Source organism: Ischnura elegans, chromosome 2 (genome assembly GCF_921293095.1).
Source record: "Ischnura elegans chromosome 2, ioIscEleg1.1, whole genome shotgun sequence".
In the NCBI taxonomy this organism is placed as follows: Eukaryota; Metazoa; Arthropoda; class Insecta; order Odonata; family Coenagrionidae; genus Ischnura; species Ischnura elegans.
The window spans coordinates 111,949,213-111,976,227 of NC_060247.1; the positions used below are offsets into that span (position 1 = coordinate 111,949,213).

The window sequence follows — 27,015 nt, forward strand, 5'->3', positions numbered from 1 at the left end:
GACCTTTTTTGAATTTCAATTGGTCTTCTCTTCTTTGACGGTGATTAAAAATTGTTGATATTTCGTGAATTTTGATGAATTTTAGTCCTCCGACCACACGACAAAAATTTTTATTATCGGCTGTATGAATTATAAAATATTTGCTGATATACCTAAAAGCACCAGAGCGGTCATTTTGACCGATATTATTAATGTTCTGCTTATTAATTGTGTCCTGTAAAATTAAATTTCTTTTAGCATTATGAGCAGCACTCACGTTAGCAGATTGAATTCACAGCTAATTGTCTGCATTTTTCTATATAATCTCTTTTTTATGCTATGCAGTTATATTACAGTTAATTCATAGACTACCTCTGAGTTTGCCTTCCAAAGTTTGTGTTCAAGTTTAAAATAAAGAAAATTAAAAAAACATTTAAAAAAATAACATTTATAAAAAAAATAATTAAAATATGCTATTTATTATTTGAAATTATAGTAAATTAGAGATAAAATAATAATCGTACTTCAAAATATAATAAGCGAAATGAATTATTGACACACGCTACCACAACGCGAGAAAATACGTACTGGTCCAAATGGCCGCTGCTGGCGCTTTTCGTTATAGGAAAAAGACGGCACTTCTAGAGTTGAGTCAGCTAGTTGTCGGATTCAGAACATATTAACCATGATACCATTGCATCGAATAAACATTGTTACCAACGGAACCCTTGTAACTTATATTGTGTCTCCAAAACATCAGCTCTTCTTTACGCCCGTCATCGATATATTCTACGGTGCTTCTAAATCGCTTTGCTATTCTCTATTTTCCCCGCACACCGTCGTTTGATAGTCCCTTCTCTTTCTATCCACATGGCGCAGGATATCAAGCACTGCCCTTTCTTTCCCCAAATCACATTTTTCGTGTGTCCCTAGCAATTTCGCCCCTTTCCTCCCCTTTTTTTATCATCATCATCATTGCCTTAAGCTCATCATTCACCCCCCCCCCAACTTTCCCCCAGCGATTTCTTTCCATTTTCAAGAGCTCTTCAATGGCCCTAGGTCATTGACTCGAAAGTCATTCCTTAAAATGACTCCTCCAGTAAGGACGGTTACTACGAAACCGTAGGTTTACTCAAATAACAAACGTCTTGCTTTTATTCCCATTTCGTCTATTACACTATTTTGCTTGATAAAATCCTTATTTGTCAGCCATTTCCATCAAAATACTTATTTTTGGTAAAATCGATGCCTCAGATTATTAATGCCTCAGGATCCATGAAGGGACTTGTGTAATACTAAACTTTTGTGTGTGGAGGTGCTTTACATTTTTAGTGCATGAATATATTTCGTTCGCATAATGATGAAAGTTATATTCATATTTACTTATTGACAAACATTATTAATTTCACTTGTAGTTTTACGCGGCGTTGATTTGCATATGTTTCCATGGCAACTGGGTTTCACCGCGTGGGGTTTGTTGGTGGCGACAGTCTTCCCGATGTTCCAACCGGCGCGCCGGTCCAAATTCTATCCAATATTATTTATACCATATAAGATATTACTCTATTATTATTATAGCGATACTGTAGTCTCCAACAAATTTCAAGCGGTGACACTCGGAAGCCGTGATGTTTGTGTATGTGTGGTGAATATGATGCTAAAAAGCTGCTTGTCCATATAAAACGCAAGTTTAGGTATAAATATTAAATGCATGACCAATGCATGACCATCCCTTAATCTCTGCGTGGCGGAATCAACCGTGTGCTGTCCAATCATGGGGAGAACTCATTTTCCCCGTCCTTGTTCACTAGCCGCTATCACTCGGCGTGAAGTCTAAACACATGGAGTCATTTGCAGGGTTCGCAAGTGAAACGAACCGAAAATGTTTCGTTTCGACCCGGAGGGAAACGAAAAGAAGAAGCCTAGGTTTAGTTTCGTTCCTGCACGAAATTAAAATCACCAAGGAGTTTAGTTTCAACGCAGGACAAAACTTTACTCCCGGGAACGACGCTAAATTAATCGAAAATCCGCTGCTCATAGTAAAGTTTTTATACCAGAAGTTGAGTGGGGATGAGGGAGGGATAGTTTCAACCCATTACGTTTGATATACCTACGTGTACAGAGTTTAAAAATTTGAGCTTAAAAATCGAATGGCCAGTTTGCGTTCACCGTTCTCCTACTAGTGGAAAAATATGGGTGCCCAATCATTCTTCATTCAGCCATATTCGTACTCGGTGTGTGGGTCGAGACGAAACTAAAAGGTGAAGCACGTGGTCGCTCTGGTGCGAAACATTATTTGCGTTTCGATTCGTCCCAGAGTTTTAGTTTAGTTTCGACCCAAAGTAGTTTGACTCCGATATCGTTTCGACCCTGAGTTTAGCTCTCTGGATTAAAATCCATTTCGTTTCGTGCGGCTCACTGGATCATTGAAATTTTACTGGTTTTAACTTTCGTTTCACTTACCAACCCATGTCATTTAATATTTAACTATATCGAAGATGGAATGTTAAATCTACCTCGGCGTATGGTCTTCTTCTTACAATTAGCAGAGATATATCGCGTTGAGTTGAGTGGCCACACGGGAAGAATTTTCGGGGGGAGGTAGAGGGGGAATTTGGGAAGGACCCCCTCCCCAAAAGCCCATCCCTCCTCCCTCTTGCCTACGTGGCCTGACGGGAGCCCATCACCCCGACCGTCTCCCCTCATTACAGTTCTCGCCCGCCCTCCGCATCTAATCTCCTTCCCTCCGCTAATTCTTTCAGCGGCCTCATTAGCGCCCTCCCGTTCGGCCTCATCAGCGCACTCACCGCCACCCGATCCACTTCCCCACTCCAGCGTTCAAAGCCCTCCCCCCCGAATGCGTTTCCCACGGCGATTCCATGACCTCCCACGCAATCTACCCACCCTCAATCCATCCTGGGTTTTATAAACCGCCAATCCCTCCCCTCTGCACACGATCCCGTCCAGTCAGCTGAAAATGCCCTCGTCTTCCGTAAAGCTTTCTTCAGAGACTCTGATAATAATCCTATTTGTCGCACTATATCAATATGAAATCAATAATTATATTTTTGGCCTGTTAACCAATTATAACCCAATGTTGCTGCTAAGCAACATCAAAAATATATACATTTTCATATTTATTCAGGACAGATTTAAACTACGTATTATTTTGTGCTATAAAGTTTAATGGCGAATCATATAGCTACCGCATTAATTACGATTGAGTAGAAAGAAAATGTTCACATTTTTAAAATGAGAAGTGTTAAAATTTAATTTCTCCCGGGAGCAGCTCTGGGTTAGAAAGGATAAGTGCACCGCCGTACTCGCCATCGCAATTAAAAGAGTTTTTTCCTTTCTCTCGACCTCTATGTCTAACGCTGACTTGTGTCTTGGAGTGCAGGTCCTGTTTCCATCAATAAAAAAAGCCAATTCATTGCAAGAGAAAGTCCTGATTAAGTTATATAATTGTACCGTAACATTGACAAGTATATGCATTTAAATTATACAAGACCTACTTTCCAAGACACTAGTCAACATTAAAATTTATTTCGACAGATATCATGGTTCGTGCCCGCGTTGGCGAGGTTGTTGTTACTTCTAGTGAAATTCTGCTGAAGCTCTGTCTCTGCGCGCTCTGAGACTCGTTTACCAAGGAGTCAGGTTTATTGCAAAACATATTATAATTATTGCAGTTTGCGCTGCTCGGCATTCGAGGTACAGCGCTGCTAGGTACCTTTCAAATTATTTTTTTTTATTTTTACAGTAAGTGAGCTCTGTAACATCATATTTTTATGCAACAATTTTTACATGAGGGGATTTTCGGCTATAGTAATTTTCAAGCATTACAAGATCCCCTTCAGTTTACATCGGCTCATATGTATCTACCTCTATCCACTTAAATATGATGATATGGAAATAAATTTCTGCCCTAGATCATAGTCAGTGCAAAAAGTACAAAATCCAGCATTTTTTGCTTCTAAACAGGACCATTTTTCCCTCGCATTTTTATATTGCTTTCTTTGATATGGTTTCAAGCAAAGTTACAAGTGTAAATTACGGTAATGCACTAAAAAAGCACATTCCGAATTGTCCGTGGAATTTGACTGCGAAGGTGCTAACACGCCGCGCCACTTGCATGACGGGTGCTGTGTTGCACGAGTACCTAACCTTAAACTGCGAAATTTTCAAATGCATTAATTCATTTTATTAATTTTTCATAGTGAAATGAGTGAAGAAGTGAGACAAACTATTATGTTTGAATTCACTTGGAATTTTGCATAACTCTCTATAATCTCCCTTACGGAAAACTGAACTGAAGAAAAACAGATATTATTACTTTGCGAATACGAGGTGTTATCGATTTATGATTAATTAAAATGGGGCAAAGAAGCGAAAAAAGACGGAAATTTTTATTTAAGGATAGGGTCCTAAGCATTATCAAGAAACACAAATGAAAACGTTTTTTTTTGCGATTCACAAAAATAGGAGAATTGATGAAAGATATTAGAATGAAACAAAATATTTGTAGAAAACATAATTTTATTGCTAATTTCATTATTTAAATTCATAATTGGACATTAGATTCAACGCAAACAGTAATACAGTAATGCGTCATTTCACAGTGAATGGTAAATGGAACCAGTGAGCCCCGTAACATCATTGCTTCACTTAACAATGTTTGCAGAAAAAAAACACGCAAGCATTCCGTCATCCGAACAGAGAGGCTGCGTATAAAATTCACACATTAATAAATTAGATTCACAATAATGGGGTACGAGGATGCGTCTACCATTGGCCAATTTCCAAAAACCAGGTAATTTTTTCTAACTCGAGTTTTCTGCACATTGAAATTTTCCTGAATATCTTTTTTTCTCAATCTGGCCATAAAGAGGATATTAATATTAATTTCAGATTAAATTTTCTTGATCGGATTTGAGATTCCATTTAAACTCTCGGCTAACAGGATGTATGTCTTCTGATTGATTTTTTGTAGAATAAGTGAAACTATTTCTTTTTCTTAACGTGAGTGATATCGAGACATGGACAATGATAGCAGCGGAGAAATTAAGGGTGGAGACTTTCGAAATGATGTGCCAAAGAATTATAATGAGAATAAAATGAATTGATCGAGTAAGTAATGAGGATGTCCACAGTAGAGTAGGAGGAAATAGAAGCGAAAACTTTAAGAAGAAAACGGAACAACCAATAGGCCATATCTCGAGGCACCATTAAGATAGTTGTTGAGGTACAATTGGATGCCAAGAACGGAAAAACTTTAAGAAGAAAACGGAACAAACAATAGGCCATATCTTGAGACATCATTTAGATAATTGTTGAGGGACAATTGGATGCCAAGAACGGAAAAAGAAGACCGTGATTGAAATACACGGAGCAGGTAAAGAAGAATGTGAAATGGAAGAATTATGCAAGTACCTACTTGATGTTTATTGAATCATTTTTTAAATCTCAACTACCCCAAAAAACACAATGTGGCCCTTAGATATGGAGTTTAAATAATCAACAACAGACGATCATACGCACTTATGTCGTGGAAGGGGCAACCTACCCAGCCGAAACTCGAACCCGCGACCTTCGGGAGTCGAACCCGCGACCTCCGACTTATACCCGCCGCCACCGAGGCCGACAATATAAATAATGATGGTATGATGAATGATTATTATCTGGTTATTATTATTATCATTATTATTTATCACTAATATTAGCATATAAATGATTATTTGCTGATAAGATACTTGAGTGGAGAACTGTGTCATGGCAACCTCAGGATTAATCTACATCTGCATACCACTCCGCAAGCCGCCATAAATGGTGTGTGGCGGGGGTTTTAGGACACCTGCACCAATTTAACACAATCAATGCTGAAATAATTATTAAGACTCACCGCCACGCGGAACTAATTTCATGTGACAATATCATATTCGAAGTGGAGGCAAAAATCCTGCTAATAGCAAACGATGCGTTTCCAATCACTGAGAAAGACGCACTGAGACGCTGGGCACAATAGGGTAGTTTCCTTCATCAAAGAAAACAAAAGGCAATAATTGCGATTCGTTACCCACCATTGGTGTATTCATAATATACAAATTATTTCGTTTTATAAATGCCGGTTTAGACGAATGGCAATGGTCCATTTTTATCCTCATTTGAAAAGGGCCAGATTGGCGCCCATGCGATGCCACTCCACGTGACGTCACAGGGACCTAGTTTCTATAGGAGAAGATAGGAGTTATACATCGTCTGAGGTTACCAATGTATGCATGAGGCGCAGAGCTCAGGGAAACATGTCTTAATAATCACTTATTAAAACTGGCTAAGGTCGGAAAGTTTTCCTCGTTTGATAAGGTATTAATAATCCTTATTTAAGCCAAGCGCTACCAGGCGGCAGGGCACTAGGCTACCCGCTGGCAGCCTGCGACGTATCAGCGCTAAGCCTCGCCTCAAGGTCACCTCACCGGGCGGAGGGGGAACCAGAAATACGACGTACGGAGAGATTTCCCATCATTCCTACTAACGCGTCGCGTTTTCGCGCGCTTGAAAATTTTCACTTTTCATTTAATCGCGAAAAATAGATATTATCATTTAAAAATCTAAAAGTGTGAAATACGTACTCCAGGAGTAATAATCTTTCGATTAAGGCAATAAAAAAATAATAGGAAACCACCCTATTGTAGCGTCCAGCAGAAGAGGCGGAGACAGTTGGGCGGGGGGCAAAGAAACATTAGGGAACCATTGCATGATGCATTGAGTGTGTTAATGAGAATTAATGAGGGTTGTTGACCACAACGGAAAATTTCATCTTTCCCGCGTATTCGGCGAAGAAATTCAAGTCACGGGAAAATTTTTCCAGGATTGGGAATCGAACTTTTTGGGAGGCTTTTGGCGATTCGGGCCCAGGGAAATTTTCAGCTTGGATAATTTTCCCTATGGCAAACTCATTAAGAGGGAGAAGAAACAACCCAACGGCGATATCTTGAGGCATGATGAAGACAATCGTCGTGGGACAGTTGGATGGCAAGAGAGGAAAAGGAAGACCTCGAATGGAATACACGGAGTTGGTAAAGAAGGATGTGAAAGAGAAGAATTATGTAGGGGCTGAGTTTTGTTTAGCTGTTAAGAGATTTGAATGTAGAGCTGCGTCAAGCCAACCATTGGGTTGTTGTGATAAGGATATGATACACAAAGCAGTGGCGTAACAATGGGGAGGATGAGGGGATAGATCCCCCTAAAGCCTCTGAGAAAAAAATATCAAAAGCTATTGCCTAGTTTTGACATTTAATAATAGCAACTGCTTAAAACTATTTTTTCTGCCAAAATTATGTAAAATGTATTTCCACGCATGGCATTTTTCAAAAATTTTACCAGATTTTGCCTTGGTAGAGGGGTCGCCAACCCAGGCTATCCCATCCCCTCCCAAGGCATATGCCTAGTTACGCCAGTGACATATAGGCTGATATGATTAGGATAAGGATCTTAGTTTTTCCCGGCGTACCAGGTGCAGAGTTAGTATCACGTTCTCCACCCAGTGATTGGCTGCATGCCTCCCGATGTTTCTAAGGACTTGCTCTTCATCCTCAGGTGAACTTCTGAATGATCTGTTTGATGGGATCTTAGGATTGTTGATCACGAAGACGAATTTTTCATCTTTGGCGCTGTTAGAGGCGAAGAAATTCACATTCATTTTCATTGGAAAATTTTCCAAGATTTGGGATCAAACTATGGACCTTTTGGCTTTCCGGGCATAGGGAATTTTCGGCTAGGATAATTTTCCCCGAGGAAAAGTCTGTGGTGGCCCAATGGGTAGGTCGCTTGACTGCTGTTCTAGGAAGCACCGGTTGCTAATCTAGGGTGTTAATCTTCGCACACGCACAATCCGCGAAGTTCAAGGCGTTGCAAGGAAAGGAACTGACCCACCAACCCTTAAAGCGTGTTTTCACACGCCCTCGGCTAAGTTTGAGGTGAGCGCTACCCTCACCTATCCCAACCAACCTCCGGGATCAACGAGTGTGTTAGTGGAGAGACCGAAGTTCTGAGGGGGTTATTCTGTATATCCGAATTTGGGCTCAGTTTCGGATGACGTCATAGTTTTAACCAACTAACGGGAATTGTTCGGAAGTTCAATAAGTGACCGCCCACGGGGCGCAAGTAGCGCCTCACGTAAAAGGCTCACTTCCTCATGAACTGTTCATTTCCTTGGTGTGAGGGCCGTTTTCCACAACGTTATTCAAGTTTTGATCTTAGGTCCCACTCTATTCGGTTCTAACGTTGGTATTACTAGACCTCTCTTGAGTCCTAACACTTGCTCATACTGCACTCACCACTTGATAAGTTGATTCCCACCTCAAATTGAGAAACCAATTCCAAGATGCACGCCGCCGTCGAATCTCATTTTTTTAAATGAAATTTACTTAGCACTCGTATTGTTAGTTTTTGATGAGCATGAGCCTATGTTTGTCAAGAGCTTAAATAAATGTTGTATTTTGTAAATTTTAGGGCTGAACGCAGCCACAAATACCTTGGCCCATGCTAGTCGGGTCGAAGTTGGTTTCTAAAAGAGAACTCATAAGTCAAACTCTACTTGTGTCCGAGATTTGAACCCCCGAGGTAGAGTGAAGACTCAAAATTGATCAGGTTCTGGAATACGGCCCTCATGGTTGTTACCATGAGCAATGGATGAACGAATAAACGATTAATTTCAAGATCCAATCATTCAGCTCAATAAACTATACATATGAACATCCAATCATTCTGCTCAACGAACGATTTATTTGAAGATTAATTCATTCAGATCATTGAACGATTCACTTGAAGATCCGCAATCTATCCGACAGGGGTTATTTTTTATTCAACAACAAAGAATGTTCCTTTGGAGCAGGGAGAGAAAATATTTACCCCGTTTTGCCCTAGAGTCAATCGGAATTGAGAAATGCCGCGAAAATGCATAACTAGTTCGAGGATGAATACAATCTCACTCAGTCGGTGATTCAACTCGAGGGCTGGTTTGGATAGTTGAGAGAGGGGCTCACCCGGGACTTGGCCACAGGCATGTGAATGTCACACTTTTAGGGCCAGTTCATTTTCATGTGCAACTTTGCTCTTTTGTGCGAAATTCCATATAGGAAAAATGATTCGCCTTGTCTTGATCATTGAAACGTGTTGTAATATGGCATACGTTGTAATCAAGTCATAAATAAAAATTAAAGTGTCGACAGGATGAAACATGCAATTCAATAAAATGCAAAAAAAACTGCTTAAACATTTTGACTGGTGGGATTCAACGCGTTGGAGCATTACAACAAAAAATTATTATACTGAATTAGATAGTCAAAAGATTTTAAAGCTGTTGGTTGGAAGAAATAGTTGTGTTCTTAGGGTGCGTCAATAACTTAGCTTTAATAGCATAATATGATGAGATTTAAACGGTGGGGTAAAAAATTAGAGGGTGTGACCAGTATTTGAGGTCATTTTTGCAAAAAGTGGACGGTGGAGAAGGAAAAGTGGAGACAAATATAGCGTTGGCATTAGCCTGCAATGAACGAAAGGCGCCAGGAGGACCACGACGTAACGTCCCATTTGACGGGCGGAGTTTTGAACATAAGTGCCCGCCAAAATGCACTCAAGCAGGAATCGAGCAATCTTAGAAAAATTTCCGTTTCCGCCGGAGTTCAAACCCGTACCCACGGGGCAGGAAGACAACACTCTAGCCACCGCACCAAAGCGATTCTTATGGTAGTACATTTCGGTATTTTTAATATAATAAAATTTCATCATTCATGTAATGAGGAAGTCTTAGGAAGAGTAGGAGAGAAGAGAAGCCTCGTGAAAACCTTAATAAGAAGACGGAACACCCTTAAACGCCACATCTTGAGTTATGATGGCATGATGAAGACAATCATCGTGGGACAAGTAGATTGCATGAACGGAAAAAGAAGACCTCGAATGAAATATATGGAAAAGATAAAGATGGATGTGAAAGAGAAGAAATACTTACGCGTGAAAAGATTAGCAGATAGGAGAATTGAGTGGAGAGCTGCGTCAACTAGGTCTACAACTACTAGGTCAGTTAAAATTCATATCTGATCATTCATGTGAGCACACACACTACCGTCTGTTTGTCCTCAAACTATGAACACAAACACGCTCTTCATTCATCCCGACAAAGCCTGCTCTCCCCCATTATCCGTGACCTTAGAAGTATGCTGAAGAGAAATGGAAAAGAGATTATAATATTCCCTACGATTTGGTCCGATAGGGTCCATACTTCTACAACGTCGATTTCGAGGAATGAAATTTTCGAATCTAACTACTTTCTTATTCACTACGTGATGAAGTCAATTTTCGTTGCATTGTTCTTGAGCTTGCATGTGCTTATGTCTCCCCTACTCAATTTCAATTTTTCATATGCATCGTAATTTAATTGGTAGTTAAAGAACACAACGCAGTCATCGCTGAAAATTTCAGTTTGAGCCTTCTCAAACCAAAACAAATATAAGAGGTTTATTTAGAAAATAGCGGGAATTTTAAACAGTTTTAAATGGGAAGTTTAGAATGCAGAGGGGCCACATCCTTTTCATGCGCAACTTCGCTCTTACGTGCGAAATACCACAGAGGAAAATCATTCGCCTTGATCGAGATTTACGGTCAGTTCCGGAAGTCCGAAAAAGTCCACAGAGGGGGTTGTCGCCTCGATAACATAAATGTTTTAAGTACTCGGTCAGAAATCAAGGGATGCTGGTTCGCATTCCGGTCAAGGTGAATGAAGTCTTGGAAATTTCACCATGATTCATGTTAAATCAAATCAGATATATTAGAATTATTTAGAAAATAACAGGAATTTTTGACTCCGCAGATTTGGAGTGTTCGATTGTCAATTTTTTTGATGTTGTATGCTACTTAATTAATTGCTAATAATTATGTATCACATACTTATTGTGTCATGATAATTGAAGTATTATTTTATATCTATATATATTTGTACATAGATAGGCATAAAATAATTAGCAGGTGGGAATATTGGGTTGTGATCGAAGCCGAACCAATTCCACGGTTATTGGCTGATAGTGATGACGGTAGACGCCACATCGTGAGGCGAGTCTTCAAGCGAATCGGATCAGAGAGTCTTCATTTTCCGAGATTGGACTCCTTCAGGAGTGGAACCCGGGCCACCGGCTTGCGCTGCTTGAGCTGCCTCTCTCGCTTCTTGACACGGCGCTGCAACACGATGGCGGCCACGGACACTGCGACCAGCGCCACCCCGAGCACCACGATCGCCACAAGCATCCCGGTGTTCATTCCCATCTGAACATCTTCCACGTCCGTCGAACCCATGCGCTGCAACGGGAGAATCAGGAATTAAATCTCGTTCGCATCCATTTGACGTGTCGCGACAGCCAACTGGATCGTCGTATTAGGGTAGAGGTTTGAGTGGCATATATGGTACCAAAATTTTTCTTTACCGGTGCATTGCATATTCTATCCATGCAAAAGACATCGCGACGGCATGTGACGCTCTAAACGATATTTTACATTCTCTGGAGAATCACACATTGAATCCATATCGTGGCAGGGAATTGCATTTTCATATCAGCGTTGAGGCCGGAGTAGCATATAGTAGGTACCAAAATGTTTCTTTTTCTGCTTCATTGCGTTTTCTATTCCCTTGATATGCATACAAAAGATACCGGCACGGGATTTGACGCTCTAAACGGTTTAATGCATTCTGTTCGACAGTTCTGGTAAAAATAAGCTGAAATTTAAATAGTATGTGAATAATATAGTACAATAATGATCACTAGAAATACTATAAACTTGAAGAACATAAATAAAAAGGACACTCACAGGTATGGACAGTGGGATATATTTCCGCTGCCGGTCCGTGGCGTAGTTTCCACCCGCTCCAAGACAATTTCTCCTCAACTATCTTTGAGCGGGTTAAGAATACAGCGGGAACAGATTGCCGATGTAAACCACTACTACTAATAAAACTTCCATGTCTCCCATAATAGGGTGGTTCCCTATTATTTTTTTATTGCCTATATCAAAAGATTATTCCTGGAGTACGTATTTCTCGCTTTTATATTTCTAAATGACAATATCTATTTTTCGCGATTAAATGATAAGTGAGAATTTTAAAATGCGCGAAAACGCGACGGCTAAGTATGAATGCTGGGAAAAGATCGTGTGACGTCATTCTGCTTCCGGCTGCCGCCGTGCGAGGCTATGAGTGCCGCAACAATCTAGGCTGCCAGCAGGTAGAAGAGTACCATGCTAGCATGTAGCGCTTGGCTTAAATAAGGATTATTAATACCCTATCAAACGAAGGAAACTTTCCGACCATAGGCAATTTTAATAGGTGATTATTAAGAGATGTTTCCCTGAGCTCTGTGCCTCATGCATGCATTGGTAATCTCACACGATGTAAAACTCGTATCCACTCGTAAGTATAGCATCTAGGTTCCTGTGACGTCACGTGGAGTGGAATCGGATGGGCGTCAATCTGGACTTTTTCAAATGAGGTTAAAATTGACCATTAAAATTCGTCTAAACTGGGATTTCTATAAACAAATAATTTGTATATTATGAATACACTAATGGTGGGTAACGAATCACAATAAATGCCTTTCGTATTCTTTGATGAAGGAAACTACCCTATTTCCGTAATTTGCTATTATTTAATTTTGTTGAAATTTTCTCACCTGTATTATTTGAAGCAATATAAATGAAAATATACGTAAATACTCTTTTCCTCGTAAATTGTATGACGTACGTTTATTATAGATTTCCTTGATTCTTAGTTCTACTTCATACCAGGTCCCCGCGATTTTCCGTACACAAAAAAATTAAATTTTATAAAATTGTCTTGGATTTTCTCAAGTCGAAACGTCAATCTGATTGTACCCGTACATGGGTGGCAAATTTACCTTTGGTAAATAAATTATATGATATGACGTAGCTTCACGTAATATGGCCTTGACTGAAACTTGAAATAATTCTGAAATCTCAGTCCCAATCGCGTATCATACGTGAAATCAATTTTCAAGGACTGATGGCAGTATTCTCGATGGACATAACAATCTTCCCTCTATTTTATGAATTCCTCATAAGTTTTAGCTTTTCTCAACAGATGACTACGCCGTTTATGATAGAATTGTTATATTTGAGGCACAGTCAAATGTTGAAAAGGACAAACAAGGTGTAAAGGTGTCCTAGAAACAAGACCGATGGACGCGATTGGTACGCGATTCATTTCTCGTGGTAGTTAAAAAATATAAGAGATTTAACAGTGGTGGAATATTATGAAACATTTGCCCCCCGCGTGAAATGATTAAATAATTATTATCGCATAGGTGGGACCATGGTTTTGTGCATATCACTTCAAGAGTGTTATTTACAACAGTTTCGAGATCATAGATTACACTCATCAATGTTAAAAAAAAATTAGAGACAAAAACTCTAATTTGTATTCTTAAATTTTAACAATGTCTTAAGTTCCCGGCTTCACTTTGTGGAACCACGACTTGAAGAATATGATTCGCTATGCACGTTCCACACTAATAATTAATTTCCGACCATAGTTTCGGCAGATATGTCATTTTCAAGGTACGCAATCGCAAAATTCCATTTATTAAGTACTTATAATTCAGGATGAACAGAGGTGGGGTTAGGAGGAGGAATGTGGGGGAACGGCCAATGAAAGTTATTAGTTCTTGTTTTGACAGGGTTTGCATGGGGAGATTTAAAAAGGAAGGCAGACTCGCAAACAAAGGGAAAATGTGACCGACAATACGAGAAGCTTGCTAATAGTAAAATTAAAATCCCTAGCCTCTGTTCGTCCTGATTAGCGAGTAATAAAGGAATATAATTTTACGAATGTATACCTTGAAAATGTCATAACTGTCGAAACCATGGACAGTAATAAAGAATATGTGTGTGGCGCACATAGCGAATTTTTAACTGACGTTTTTAAGTTAATCCTTTTTTCTTGCATTAGAACCGACAGAATCTGGGCGGAGCTGGAAAAAAATAAGAAATTGTTTTTTTTAGATATTTTAGCTCGAAATGCACGCATAATCATGCAATGTTGAAAACCTAAAATATTACGTCCTTTTCATATAGATTTTGTACCCGTTCATAGTTTCATGTGTTTCTGAGATGGAGAGGCCCAGTGACGTCATGGAAAAATTAGTGCGGTGCCGGAACGCACTTCTCTTAACTTTTTTTAGGAGTGAATCATTACTCTGTTTGTTCAATCATTACAAATTATTATTTACATTTTATTGAAATCTTTGTTATTTTAATTACGAATGTATAAATTAGAAATTTTGTGGCAGCAAAATTGATAAAAGTGTTATTTGACCATATGTTAACCAGTGCCGGAACGGCATTCCATGACACCAATGGAGAGCCCGAAAAATGACATCATTTCAAAAAAGGAAACCGATTTCAATTTTCTGGGAATTTATTGAAATTTAAGCTGCGTTTGGCATTTCGGACGCTTCTTACGCCCATATTTTCTCTAAGTGATATGGAGAAATTTTTATGGATGATGATATGGAGAAATTTTTAAAATTTCATTATGAAATTTTAAATAGTAAACTATTTGAGTCAAAAGATATTATTTGTCAAACGACCAAGTTCCATCAAATAGCAACATAGTGTCATTGACATTAGTCTGGTCTTTCGGTGTTCTTTTTTAAAATTTTACTAGTTGAAGTACGGTCGTTAAACTCTTCACATAACAAGTAAGGAATTTTATTCCTTTGAATGCGGTAAGACTCCTAGGATTTCTGAGAGACGCAGTTACGAAATGCAATTAATAAATTCTCGAAAGTAGCGGCTTTTCATATCGACCTCATGCTCGTTTCCATTAGTTTGCAGATCAGAGTCCTCTGTAGTGCTGTTAACACACCACGCATGAAACCCGATGAGGGAGTACGTAGTGCTGTAAGCGGCGTTCAGAGGGATCTGCCAGCAGGTACAAATGGTGCCACCTCTCGAAGAAGTGTTGAACTGATTCATCGACGGTGCCATCGTATGTGGACGATGTGGACCGTATCGGTGATAACCATCACTCCTTTCTTTGCGGTGAGTCAACAAGCATATAGATAAGCCGAAAACATTGCGACGTGCAGACAAAGATGTTGACTCTCCTCCCGTTATTCTAGGGATGTACGCTTATCAATTTGATTTTGGAATCGGTATGACTTGGCTCTGAAGTACTTCAATTCATTCTATCACCCTTCTTTCTACCGTTTGTGACTAAATTGAATGTAATGAATCACATTTCCAAGCACTTTGCTTAAATATAGTTGGAAACTGGGAAAGATGACAATGAATTTTAGTAACAATCTTCTTTTTTCAATCGATATGGATTCATTCAATTTTGCCCGGGTTTTCATTTCAACAGAAGGCTGAATTACATCTTCCAAGAGAAAGTATTTGTCTATTTTACTCCAAAAATTGTATTTTCCGCAAGAAATCTATTTTTAAACCTATTCGAATGCTATGGCAATAGAATACAAGTACAAGAAAAATTAAGAGTACTTGCTAGTATTTTTACATTGTAAAAATAGAATAGCGTCATATGGGAAATTAGATACTGAAGCTTTCATTGTTTTACAAAAAAATACTGGCAGTTCAGGTTTAAAAAAATAAGTTTTTATACTTTCATTTGTTCAAATGTTACTCGATGCCAACTGACGATATGTTGAAATTAGCACTTTACAAGTACAAGACAACTAGCACTTTTTTGGACTATTGCTGGGGAAAAAATATCTACTCTGAGGTAGAATGGAGAATTAAATAATTTGTACTACTAGTGCTGTTTGTATATACTTTCTAGTCATCGATGATTGTAATTTTGTATCATTATTTAATTTTAACGAGCCATTCTCACCTGTATTTCGATGAGCTTTGAATTAAAATTAACAGCCACACTTTATTGTTCCTCTTAAAATAAATCATTCAACTGTTTTGCTTTGCATGTTACGTTGCGTTAGTACTGGCTTAACTTGACCCTTATAGCCAAAGTGACGCTTTGTCTTTAACAAAGGACCTATTCTAATGAAATTGATTGTCATGTAAGTGATAAAAAATTCCATTTCATTTCTGATCATATCCGTAATTGGGCTGCAGATTTGTGGGTCATTGCATGTCGGAGAAAATAAATTAGTTTTTGACTTGGAAATACTTCTATTTTAATTCATTTTAAATATAAGTTATAGCTCAGTAGCCTCATTTCACCGCATGATTTCGATACTTCGCATCAGTAAAAGTGAGAAAATATCATAATGGTAAATATTTGGAACAAATTTTAATAAATCAGGGCACTTTCGGAAACAAAATTTTGGACTTGCAGCTGTCCTCTGTACTTTTAATTAGTATTAGTATGGTAATTATAATGATTGACCAGTTTAATATATACCCGAAAGTCCTCATAAAAACGCAACTTAAAAACTATTTGAAGACCTTTTGAATTGTTTTTTTTAATTATTCAAAGTCAGTATTACTTAGAAGTAGATATTTCGTAAAGTTAGTCTAAAATTTATAGGTATAAATGCCTAAATTTTCCATGCTAGAAACTATATTTTTGATAGGCCGATGATAAATCTTACCTCGTAGTGACTGGGCGCCAAAGGAGGCGAAGACCTTCCGCAGAAAACTCCGTCAGAATGACCCATCCATCGGACAAATCGGTGACCTCTCAGTCGAGCAGGCTTTGCACACCTGGAAGTTACAGATTTTCTAGTTAACAAGGTCTATGTGATCAATTACGAAAATAAAAAATACCTGTGCGCTAAAACGACCACCGCAGTGGCGTAACTAGGAATATTCTTTGGGATGGAGGGACCTTGCGGGAGGTTTACACCCACCCTCCAGACTGGGAAAAGTTTTTAAAAGTGAATCATCTCAATGTCTCAAAAGACTTACTGCTATGATATTAATGAATGATCTTTGATTCGAAGCAGATGCAGTAATTACCTATATGTGAAAACTAGACAATAGTTTAACTTTTTTTTTGCTTCTCTGAGGCTTTAGGGGGGGATCTATCCCCTCATCCTCCCCATAGTTACGTCACTGGACCACCGTGTTAGGTTCCTAGTAAATAGGCATAGTCCAGTAAAATATACTTTCTTACGAGTAAATCATTTACGGAATATAAATGCTGATTCGACAAGAAAATTATGATAGCTACTTCGCGTCGTAACTTTGGAGCCATGATGTAAATTAGATGAATTTTTTGTGAATTAAATGTGTGTTAACATGTCATGCCACTATTTTAAAACAATATTTACCTACTCTACTGACTGACGCGAAACATATTGGTCGGTTAGCGCTGTCATGCATATTTTTTTACATTTTGGATTTTTTGTGAGCCATTAGCAGATTAATGACACATATGAATCGCAAATTAAAAATTGTTCGTAAATGCAGACGATGCAATCGGCCGCCCTAGTGGTTTGAAATATAGAAATATATATTCAGTAAGAAGTGTGACTGAGAAGTCTAATTTAGAATTATGATGTTATATCATATCATTTCAAACTGTAATTACCTCTCTACTGACTGATGTAGAACAAATTGGTCGTACAGCGCTGTCACCCATATTGTTATCATAAGTAAATTCCGTGTAATAAGTTATAATTATTTGTATTTTAATAGTCCTCCAAACTAAATCCGATAAATTGCCCTTTCCGAGGATAAGTTTTTAAGTAAAATATTGACATATACATCGACATTATTGCTTTGAATGAGGAATATATCGTCTCTAAAATCACATGTCATCTCTCATTGTCACACAATTCTCGGGGACTCATTATATCAAATTAATAATAAAGAATCTGAAGGAAATAAGCCATTACATGAAAAAATAAGCTCCAATTAATAAAACTTTTCAGCTGCAAGCTATTCGGCAATTCAAAGTAAAAAATTCATTCGGTCGCAAAAGACGAAAGCCTTTTATTTACGAACAATATGGAATCATTCGATTTTTTGCATCGTCATGACGAAGCAGCTTAATGGTAATACTTTTTCCAATTCAAGGATTTATTAAATCTTAAATATGTCCCTTCATTATAAACTAGAGTAGTATATTGCTGTGTTGACGAAGCAGTTCCTTTCTTGTTACTGTGTTCCCCTCCATCTAAATATTACAAGTTGGAATCTACACTGGTGCGTTGAGTTGTATTAAGTATTTAAATAGTTTTTTTGTACATTTTATTCCCTTCGTGTATTCCCTTTTTCCCTTCGTCTATTCCTGATATTTATTCCCTTCGTGATTCACAGCATAATCAATGCAAGATATTTTAGATAGTTAAATTTCTAAGGTATCTCTTATGGATAAAAATTGCTCTAGATTGCTGTGTACTTAAAAATATTATAATAAAAATGTAAGAAAACCAAAAAAGTCTAATTTGGATTTTGTTCCCTATATTTTATCATTGAATTCTTTTTAGCCAACGCATTGAAATTCTTCTTTGTGTGCGTTAACGTCTTCACTGTACAGCTTCAAAACTATAGAAGCCATCACTTACAATTTTTCCAATTAATAGATAAGTACATAAGTAAAGTCTAAGAAAAATATCAGGGATTAAGGGGGCGCCCTAGCACGGTCGCGGAAGACGATGCAGACCCTTTCTATTAACCAGTTTGTACTTCGCTCATTATAGGTACATAGCGGTTTCTCGACTCAGAATATTTTAAAGCTTAAATCTGTGCCTTGAGACAAAGTCGAGTCTTTTACCAGGTTTCCTACAGGAGATACTTGACGCTTAATTTCACGAATTTCGATTTTTTTCAATGACTATCACCACGGCGCAAAATCACGTGAAGAAAATCCAACCTGCCAAAGCATAATATAATCCTTCAACTACAAGCAAAGGCTGCACGTATGCCACACGTCGTAAATCAAAGCTACAATTTGGGAAATTGTGAGACCTTGCAGCGAAGTTTTTCGATAACGCGCAGTCGTTTCGAGTCATCCTAAACACCTTTCCTCCTTCCGCGAGTCATCCTTTAAGCGAGGATTACACACACGAGTTAACTCGTAGTCGATCGATTTATATTGAATCGAATGTGAGTTTCGACTCCACTTGGATTCGCTGTTGTGTCTACACGTGTAGTGCTGTCTGGTGCTGTCGATTGCACGTTATCGCTAGTGAAGTCTTGTCGTTGGCGGTATTTTTATAACAAGCATATAACCTATTATTGGTTTTTGGCGATGTTTATTAACCGAAGGAGAGTCGCGCTGGGACTTGTTTTGTTGAGCAGCCTGAAGGATGTTCAGGAGAGGAAGAGGAAATTATGTACTCATTAGTCCTGATATGGAAAATCGTGATAAATCAATGAATCAAATTAGATGTACATCTTCTCATTACTATATCATTATTGGAGAAGAAATGTGATAAAACAAACCTTAGAAATAACATTCCAACAAAATTTGTACTGAGTAACCGAAGTACTGGAAGGACTCATGCTACTGGCTACAAGTTTAGTAATTAATCCCACCTAATTCTGTGCTCTACCTCAAGTGGACAAATGTTATACACGGTCTCAGGGGCAATTACTTTTGATGCTGAAAAGTACAGTAACACCTCCAGTTAACTAACAGTGCAAATAAATGCTGGAAAAATACGGTAGCCCAATCAATGTATAACAACTGCTGAGGAAATACAACATCGCTGTTCGTAGGAGTGACGGAGTAATTAATATACATGGAAACCTCAGCAAGGGCGCCAACTCCATGGGGCCTGAGGGGGCCCGAGCCCCCCCAAAAATTCGTTGTGGGAGTGAGAAAAAAATGTGTCAGGCTTGTCGATTTTCCCGGTGTGTTCGGATATCGAGATTTGAGTTATCAGGGTTCTAATGCTGATCATATGACTCTTCTAAAATGCTTAAAAAACTTAAAACTCACTTCTTATAAAATATCCCTGGGCAATATACCCGGTTTGGGCCCCCCCAATATTTTTTGTAAGTCGGCACGCCTGAACCTCAGTGCACATGTACTATTCAAATACTAAATTCCAGACAGCTAACACCGTTAAGAACAACTCGATTACTAAACTGTTGTCCAATTAACGGCCTTGTGGCTTCTGGTCAAATTTTGATCAAAACTCTCCATAACATACCTCCATAACAATTCTCCACTTTTAAACTGGTATCCACTGCTGTCGGACCAGTGCGATTATTTCGATCTAATCGAGAACCCTCGGATAGCTACTAGGATGGCGGCTACCCTGTCCGAGTATCGAGAACCACAGCAATCGATAGTGAACTCGGCCGGAAGTTGATATGATACACGTCCGAGTCGGCTAGTACCAACGAGTCGACTCGTACGTGTAATCCCCGCTTTACTTCTTTGCCTCCCCTCCTGGCCCACCCTTCCGAGGCGCGCAGGCCCTCCCCTCAACAGCAACACCGGCAGGCTGCCGGTCATAGGTTTTCTTAGCTGCTTGATTTTGAGGTCGCATCGTCGTTCTTTCATTTTGCGTATTTCTTTTTGTGGTGCGATGGAAGTGTCTAGCAAGCCCCAAGGGAAACGACGCCGTCGAAAACAATGGAAGCCTTGGAAAAGGAAGACGTGCAACAAACAGAGACTTCTGTCAAATTAACATAAAATGATCTCAACAATGTTTTCTTATCTTTTGATAATATTGTCAGAAGTATATGTCTGCAGTTGCGTTTTGTTTTAAAATGAGTAATTTTTAAGGATGCCATAGCAAGAATGGATATGGTTAGATTCCGTAGTAGTGAAAATTTCTTTTCTATTGATAGTTTCTATTATTTTTTATGAAACGATGAAAATGTTTTATTTTTCACGTCTTGATAACATGGTGAGAGAAAAACTTCATGTTTATTCACATTGCTCTAATTCTCTAAAACCTCTAATTCTCCTAACTCTTATATTCTACTCTTTAATTGAAATTTGGGGAATTGTATCAGATTTTTCATAGGTATCGATATATTAGCATCCACTACAGCCTGCAGCCCTCTCGCTGATTGGCTGATCAACGCCTTAAAATCCGCGAATCTCACTGATTTTAATATCATTCCCCCAAAATTAATTCAAGGTTACAAATTATGACAAGCCTCTCTGGGTGTTTTGAAAGCTGAAGAAAGCGAGATGGGCGGGCAAAGTAGGGTTGAAGGAAGTGGCAGACATGTATGTGAGGACGTAGACAATGAATTAAGAAAATGCTGACGCTATAGAATGCTACTTCTACGTGAACCACATACTCTGTGGAAAAGCCCCAGCCAGAACAATTTTTCTTTTGTATGGGAATGGATGAATGAGATGACGATTAACTCTAGTATGAAATATTCCAATGTTCGTATTGAGGCTGGTAAGATTTAGGAATAACAAAAATGTGTGCTTTCGTTTATTTTAAATGGCAGAACGACCTCAGATTAAATCTGAAAATTATAACTCAAACTCATTTGAGGCCATAATTTGAGGTGGTCCTACACAATCATATTTGCATCAGTATTTCTCATATCAGTAACGGCTTTTTTCGTGAGAATGTACACTCAGACTAAGCCTATGTCTTACCTTAAGTCGTATAGAAAACTTGAATTCTCCTTGTGTAAATGAGGAGTTAGCTCATCCAGCATCCACTGAAGGCTGCAGTTACAATTCCAAGGGTTTCCTTGCAAATCAACTACTTTAACTTCTTGCCATGGCAGAAAATCTTTTGAAATCCTCTCTAAAGTGTTATAACTTAAATCCACCTGTTGAAGAAGAACATTTTTAAAGATTCACGATGATAGGAATGGAACTTTTATTGGAGTTTCAATATTTACATTGAGTGCCTCTCAAGCGTGAAGAATGTTTTTGTGTAGCTTCTATTTCAATAAATGGTTGTATTCTTGAACTCTATAGGATCCTCTAAGCCAAGGTGTAGAAGTGCAATTTTATAATGCTGGAGATAAATGCAGAAAATAGTTGGTTGTTTACACCATATCATTGTGGCAAATGGATACAAGCGAATCACTGATAAGTATAAGTAAAATACTGTTTATCATATGTATGAAATTCTATTTTGGTAGTATTCTCGTACTGACTGCCCGCATCTTGTTTAGTTGCATTTAATAATGCATTTATTCCCTGAGGAAAAAAATTCTATGATCTAAAAGTTAAGGAACTGAAGTGTTTTATTTAAAGACCTATATCTCAAGAAATATATCTGGCATTTTCTCAGCAATTCTTTAAATATAAACAATTTTTATCTTCAATTTTAAATAAATCGAGTGAAACACCGCACCGATTCACAACGCCAACATAGGAAGACACAGTCAACTTTTATAGAGCGAGATATTCATCTGTCTTCTTCCTTTTAAACTAAATAATAATAAACTTAATGAAAATTATAAGGAAAGGAAAACTCTTGTTGCCTCTAACGGGCCATGAATACCCTCGATTCTTGGTTAATATCATAGTGATTTATTAGGGAGCGTTGAAAATTGGAGTATTTAGGTCAAAATTTTATTTGTTAGCTGCATGGTATCTGAAATAATGTACTTTATTGTGTTCTTTAAGTGTATTTTGTGTTCATTTACTTTGCTTTCATGTAGGTATGCTTTCCATTTATTTAGGCTCAGGCTATACCCGGCGATATCCTACTTGTATAACAATGAGAAATGAATGTCTATAAGTAAATAGAAACCTTCTGATTTCGGGCACGCTTGGAAACAAGTTGTACAGAAAGTAAAGCGTGATGGCTAAGAAAAGCATTCAGTGATAGACAGAATTTTCTTCGTTGAATTCATGCGTTTACAAATGTTGACTCAAGGGGAGGCATGCGATACTCGTAATGCCTACCTCTGTGATCGTCCATTTCTTGTTTTGCCGGACTTGTCGGAGGAAACCCTCATCAGGTAGTCTGGAAAGGTGAACGTTTTCCCTCAAGTGAAGAGTTTTGAGCATGAGCAGGCCGTCGAAAGCCTCCGCCGTGACTTTGGTCAGACTTTTCGTCTCCGATACCGATAAGAAGTGGAGGAACGGAGCGCCGGCGAAGGCATTTGGTCCCAACACTTTGATCAGATTCCCATCTAGGTACAGCTCCTTGAGGTGCTGTAGTGGGCCTATGGCAGATCCAGCTCCGGAGGACGATTGCGTGGTTAGGACTCCGGGGACCGCCTCTAACTCATTCCAGGACAGATCCAGCACCCGAAGTTGAGGAAAACATTGGGCGACCTCTTTTGGAAACTCCAACAACCCGTTGTGGCTTAGAAGAAGAACCTTTAAAACAGATGAGGATCTTGATGTCAACTAAATTTGATTGTGTATATTTTGAGAAATAATGAAAAAAAACATGACTAAATTAGCAATTAAAATAAGACCACTTCGAGTGGATACGTGATAGCAAAACGCTTTTGATCTCTACTGATGATATAGTGGGTATCTGTGTTACTACTTGGTATTTAGATATTTATCAGAAAACGGCTTTAACAAGACTTTCACTCACTCAAGACGGTTGCTATGGATTTGTCAGGATTTGGCTCGCCTCGAACGAAGCCACAAGATTGCCGGCCTCGGTGGCGCCGGGGTAAAGTCCCCGACTGCTAACCTAGAGGTCGCGGGTTCGAATCCCGCTTGGGTGGCTTGACCACCATCCAGGGCATGGATGTTTGTGATTGTCAGACAAGTTAATTGTAAGAGTGGACTATCTAGTCCTAAATTCGCTTGTGAAATAAAGTCGACATTATTATTATTATTATTATTATTATTATTAAGATTATGAAGTTTATAAATTCAAGGTAGGGGGTTGGGGGGCAGTTACTTTCCCACAAACACTCTATTATTTGTATTACTAGACTTTATCTTTTGTTGAGCCCTAATTCATCAATAATCAATATATTATAGGGTACCGATCAAAATCACAGTCGCTAGATTTTCTTTTCCAGCACTTTGCAAAAAAATTGGGCGTTACTAGAATTTATATTGGGTTGTAGACAGCGGCGGATCCAGAATAGGGACAAGGGGGGGCTGCTACGTGGGGGTTAATCTACCAGCAGTAGTGGGGGCCCGAAGAACATTATAATACCATCTAGTGTAAATTGGATACTCAAGGGGGGGCTATAGATCCGCCCATAGATCCGCCTTTGGTTGTAGACTTGGTACCCGATTTTTCCACGGTACCGAGATTTCCACGAATCTATTGCCAGTGTAAACACCAAGAAGACCATATGATGCAATAAAATCTCTTTTATGCTATCTCTGTGGTCAAGCAGTATCTGGTATATTCAATGAACATAGGATATTCAGGGTAGAAAAAAATATGCCGTGGCAAACAAAAAATACACAGGGAAGCGATAGTGAAAGTGAGGATAAAGTCTTTTCAAAACTGCCGCAAATGACCAGAAAGCATCAAACAGCTTTATGTCTTCAGTTGAAAACTACACTTCGATTATCGAAGAAATTGAAAAAACACATATCTCAGTGTGAATTGCATGGTATTCTTTGGATCTGTAAAATGTTTTCTGGAGCTGAAAAGCGGTAAAGTATATGCATTACCAGTCCGCTTGATTTAACTAAAAAGTTGATTTTATCCAGGCAGTGTTACAATTAAACATTAAGACACGTTAAGATAAATTCAAGTTCAAACCTTCATATTAATATCATATTGATTCAGCCTAAAGTAAACGGGGAGTTTCCGAGTAACTCCAATACACACTTGACCAGACGGTTTGCAAAGTAGTTCGCAGACTTATACCGGCAATCACAAAATTTTATGCCGTGAAGAAATTGACCGCCACACGATTCACCGCGAGCGGCAAATTCATTTACCCTTCTACCATAGTTACCTGATGTATGTCATTGAATTATGAGGTCGCGCATAAAACTCAAAAGATGTAATTTTTAGGCTGAACCAATAGGGTGCAGCGTAAAATTACCAAGGATTCAGTCTCAGACATGATACAAGAAAGGGCTATTAGTTTTATTCTGGTGCAAACTCATTGGGACATTGTGAACTACTTATTATACTATTGGGTATTATTACCCTTTATGAACACTATATTTATACGTGTGTAAGTGAAGTAAAGAAAAGTCTGATCTCATTAGCAACAGGAGTCAATGCATCATTATCGCATTAGAATAAATTATTTGATAAATATCTCAATACCAAGTAGTACCACAGATACCCACTATACCATCAGGAGAGTTCAAAAATGGTTTGTTATCACGTAAATACTAAAAAAATCTTATTGTAATTGCTAATTTAATCACAGTTTTTGTTCATTGCTTCTCAATAATAGCACCAAATAATTTAATGCTATAAAACTAAAGTTTTTTAATATACCAAAGAGGCCAGGCTTGTCAGCCTATCAAGATTTAAAACTGTTATTTATCACTGAATCTTGTCTAAAGCAATTTATTCATTACAGGAAATAGGTGAGACAAATACCTCTGAAACAAAATTTTAATTATCAGATTCCTGCCTTCTTTTTATGTTCTATGATGATGAATATGGCAACGTATTTCAATAAAGTGTCAAATAATATGTTTTTATTTATGTTTTTATCATTTTTATTATCATTATTATTATTTAATATATTTTCACAGCATTTTTGCTGGTTTTAGGCGAGGTACGGGTATCACCAAGTACTCTCGTCTTTTTACTCTGTGTTGAAAAATTTTCTGACAATCCGGCAAGTATTTAAAATTGCTGCTTTTTGTATTGTAATTAACAAGTTTTTCGGCAGTCCAACAGTTTTAAGACCTTGATGGATTGAATGAGGCACTACTCCTGTGGCAGAGATAATGATTGGTATTATGTGTAATTTATCTGATTTCCACTTATTATTAATATTATTGACTTACCGTAAGATTTTTATATTGAATGCCGGCGTTTGTTACCGAATTATCGTTCAGAGAACCGATGAGGTTATAGCTCAGGTCTATCCTCTCCAGCTTCGGCATCCTCCGCACAGCATCCCACGGGAACCCCTTGAACAGATTGTGATTCAGTCTCACATCTCTCAGGCTGGAGGCCAAAGGGGAAGATGCGTTCGTGACGGAGGGCAGAGAGTCAGGGTTCAGGGTGGACAAGTTGTTGTGGCCCAGGTCGAGCAATATCAAGCTGTGCAGTCCCGCAAGGGATCCAGCGTCCACGTGAGTGAAGGCGTTGTAGGCCAGGGACAGTTCCTGTAGCTTCCTCAACTCGGTGCCAGGAAACTTTCGCACCGCTCCGGAGAGACCGCAGGACGCGAAGTTGGCCCGAGTCGCCGGCACGATAGGCAGTCTCGGGTCCGGCTCTTCGTCCTCGGCGCCGTGGGCGTGCTTCGGGACGTCTGGCCACGGGTATCCGTCCGAGAATGGGGACACGGGCACGCCGGAACAGTTGACGAGCAGGGCCTCCGAGTCCGGTATGAAGGAGGGCTTGTGCGAGTCATGATTTCCGGGCGGCGGGACCGTCCACGTGGAGTTGTTGTATGTGCACGCGCAGATTTTGCATATGTGGGGTCCGTGGGTCCGGGCCTGGAGAAGTTGGAGGGTCGAGCTCAGAACCAGGGGTAGCAGCACAAGCGTCTCGGCCCGGGTGACTGAAACGATTCGAACCAGAAAGAGACTGTTGCTCAAGGGGGCTATGAAGGTCATTTTACACGGGGCACGTAATTGCGCAGGTTAGAACTACATTAATTTCTCATTGTGGCGTGCAGTTTCGCGAATACATGAACGAAATTAGAACTGGGGCTAATTTATCATCTCACGTCCACGCATTCTCGCATCCGTTCCAGGACCATTCTGCCATAATCCTACAAAATGATGTCCATGGGCTGCCATAAAAGAACCAAAACTGTTAAATGAAAACTAAACTGGCTTTTTATTTTCTGTACCCTTTTACTACTTTTAGTGATAAATTGGTAAAAAAAATACATTTCCCAAATTTAATGTCCACAGATTATGATTCGTCATGCCCGTGGACTGTCCCACATAGACTTCCGAATAGGTGTTCATTGTATTAACAACGTTTATTAAACAATTTATAATACAATTTATCATTAAAAATATGGCAAGAA

General features: G+C 38.9%; 1 protein-coding gene across 1 annotated transcript in view; it reads right to left on the reverse strand.

Moving 5' to 3' along the window:
• Positions 1-7,739: 7,739 nt before the first annotated feature.
• The window catches only part of LOC124153236, a 64,591-nt gene continuing 45,315 nt past the window's right edge, over positions 7,740-27,015 (reverse strand). Inside the window, exons 13-17 of the mRNA XM_046526335.1 lie at positions 25,817-26,538; positions 22,814-23,233; positions 21,545-21,723; positions 16,611-16,722; positions 7,740-11,328 (exon numbers count right to left, since the gene is read on the reverse strand). Of these exons, the coding sequence (XP_046382291.1) occupies positions 11,119-11,328; positions 16,611-16,722; positions 21,545-21,723; positions 22,814-23,233; positions 25,817-26,538 (1,643 nt within the window). The 3' untranslated portion in view covers positions 7,740-11,118. The remainder of the gene's footprint in view (positions 11,329-16,610; positions 16,723-21,544; positions 21,724-22,813; positions 23,234-25,816; positions 26,539-27,015) is intronic.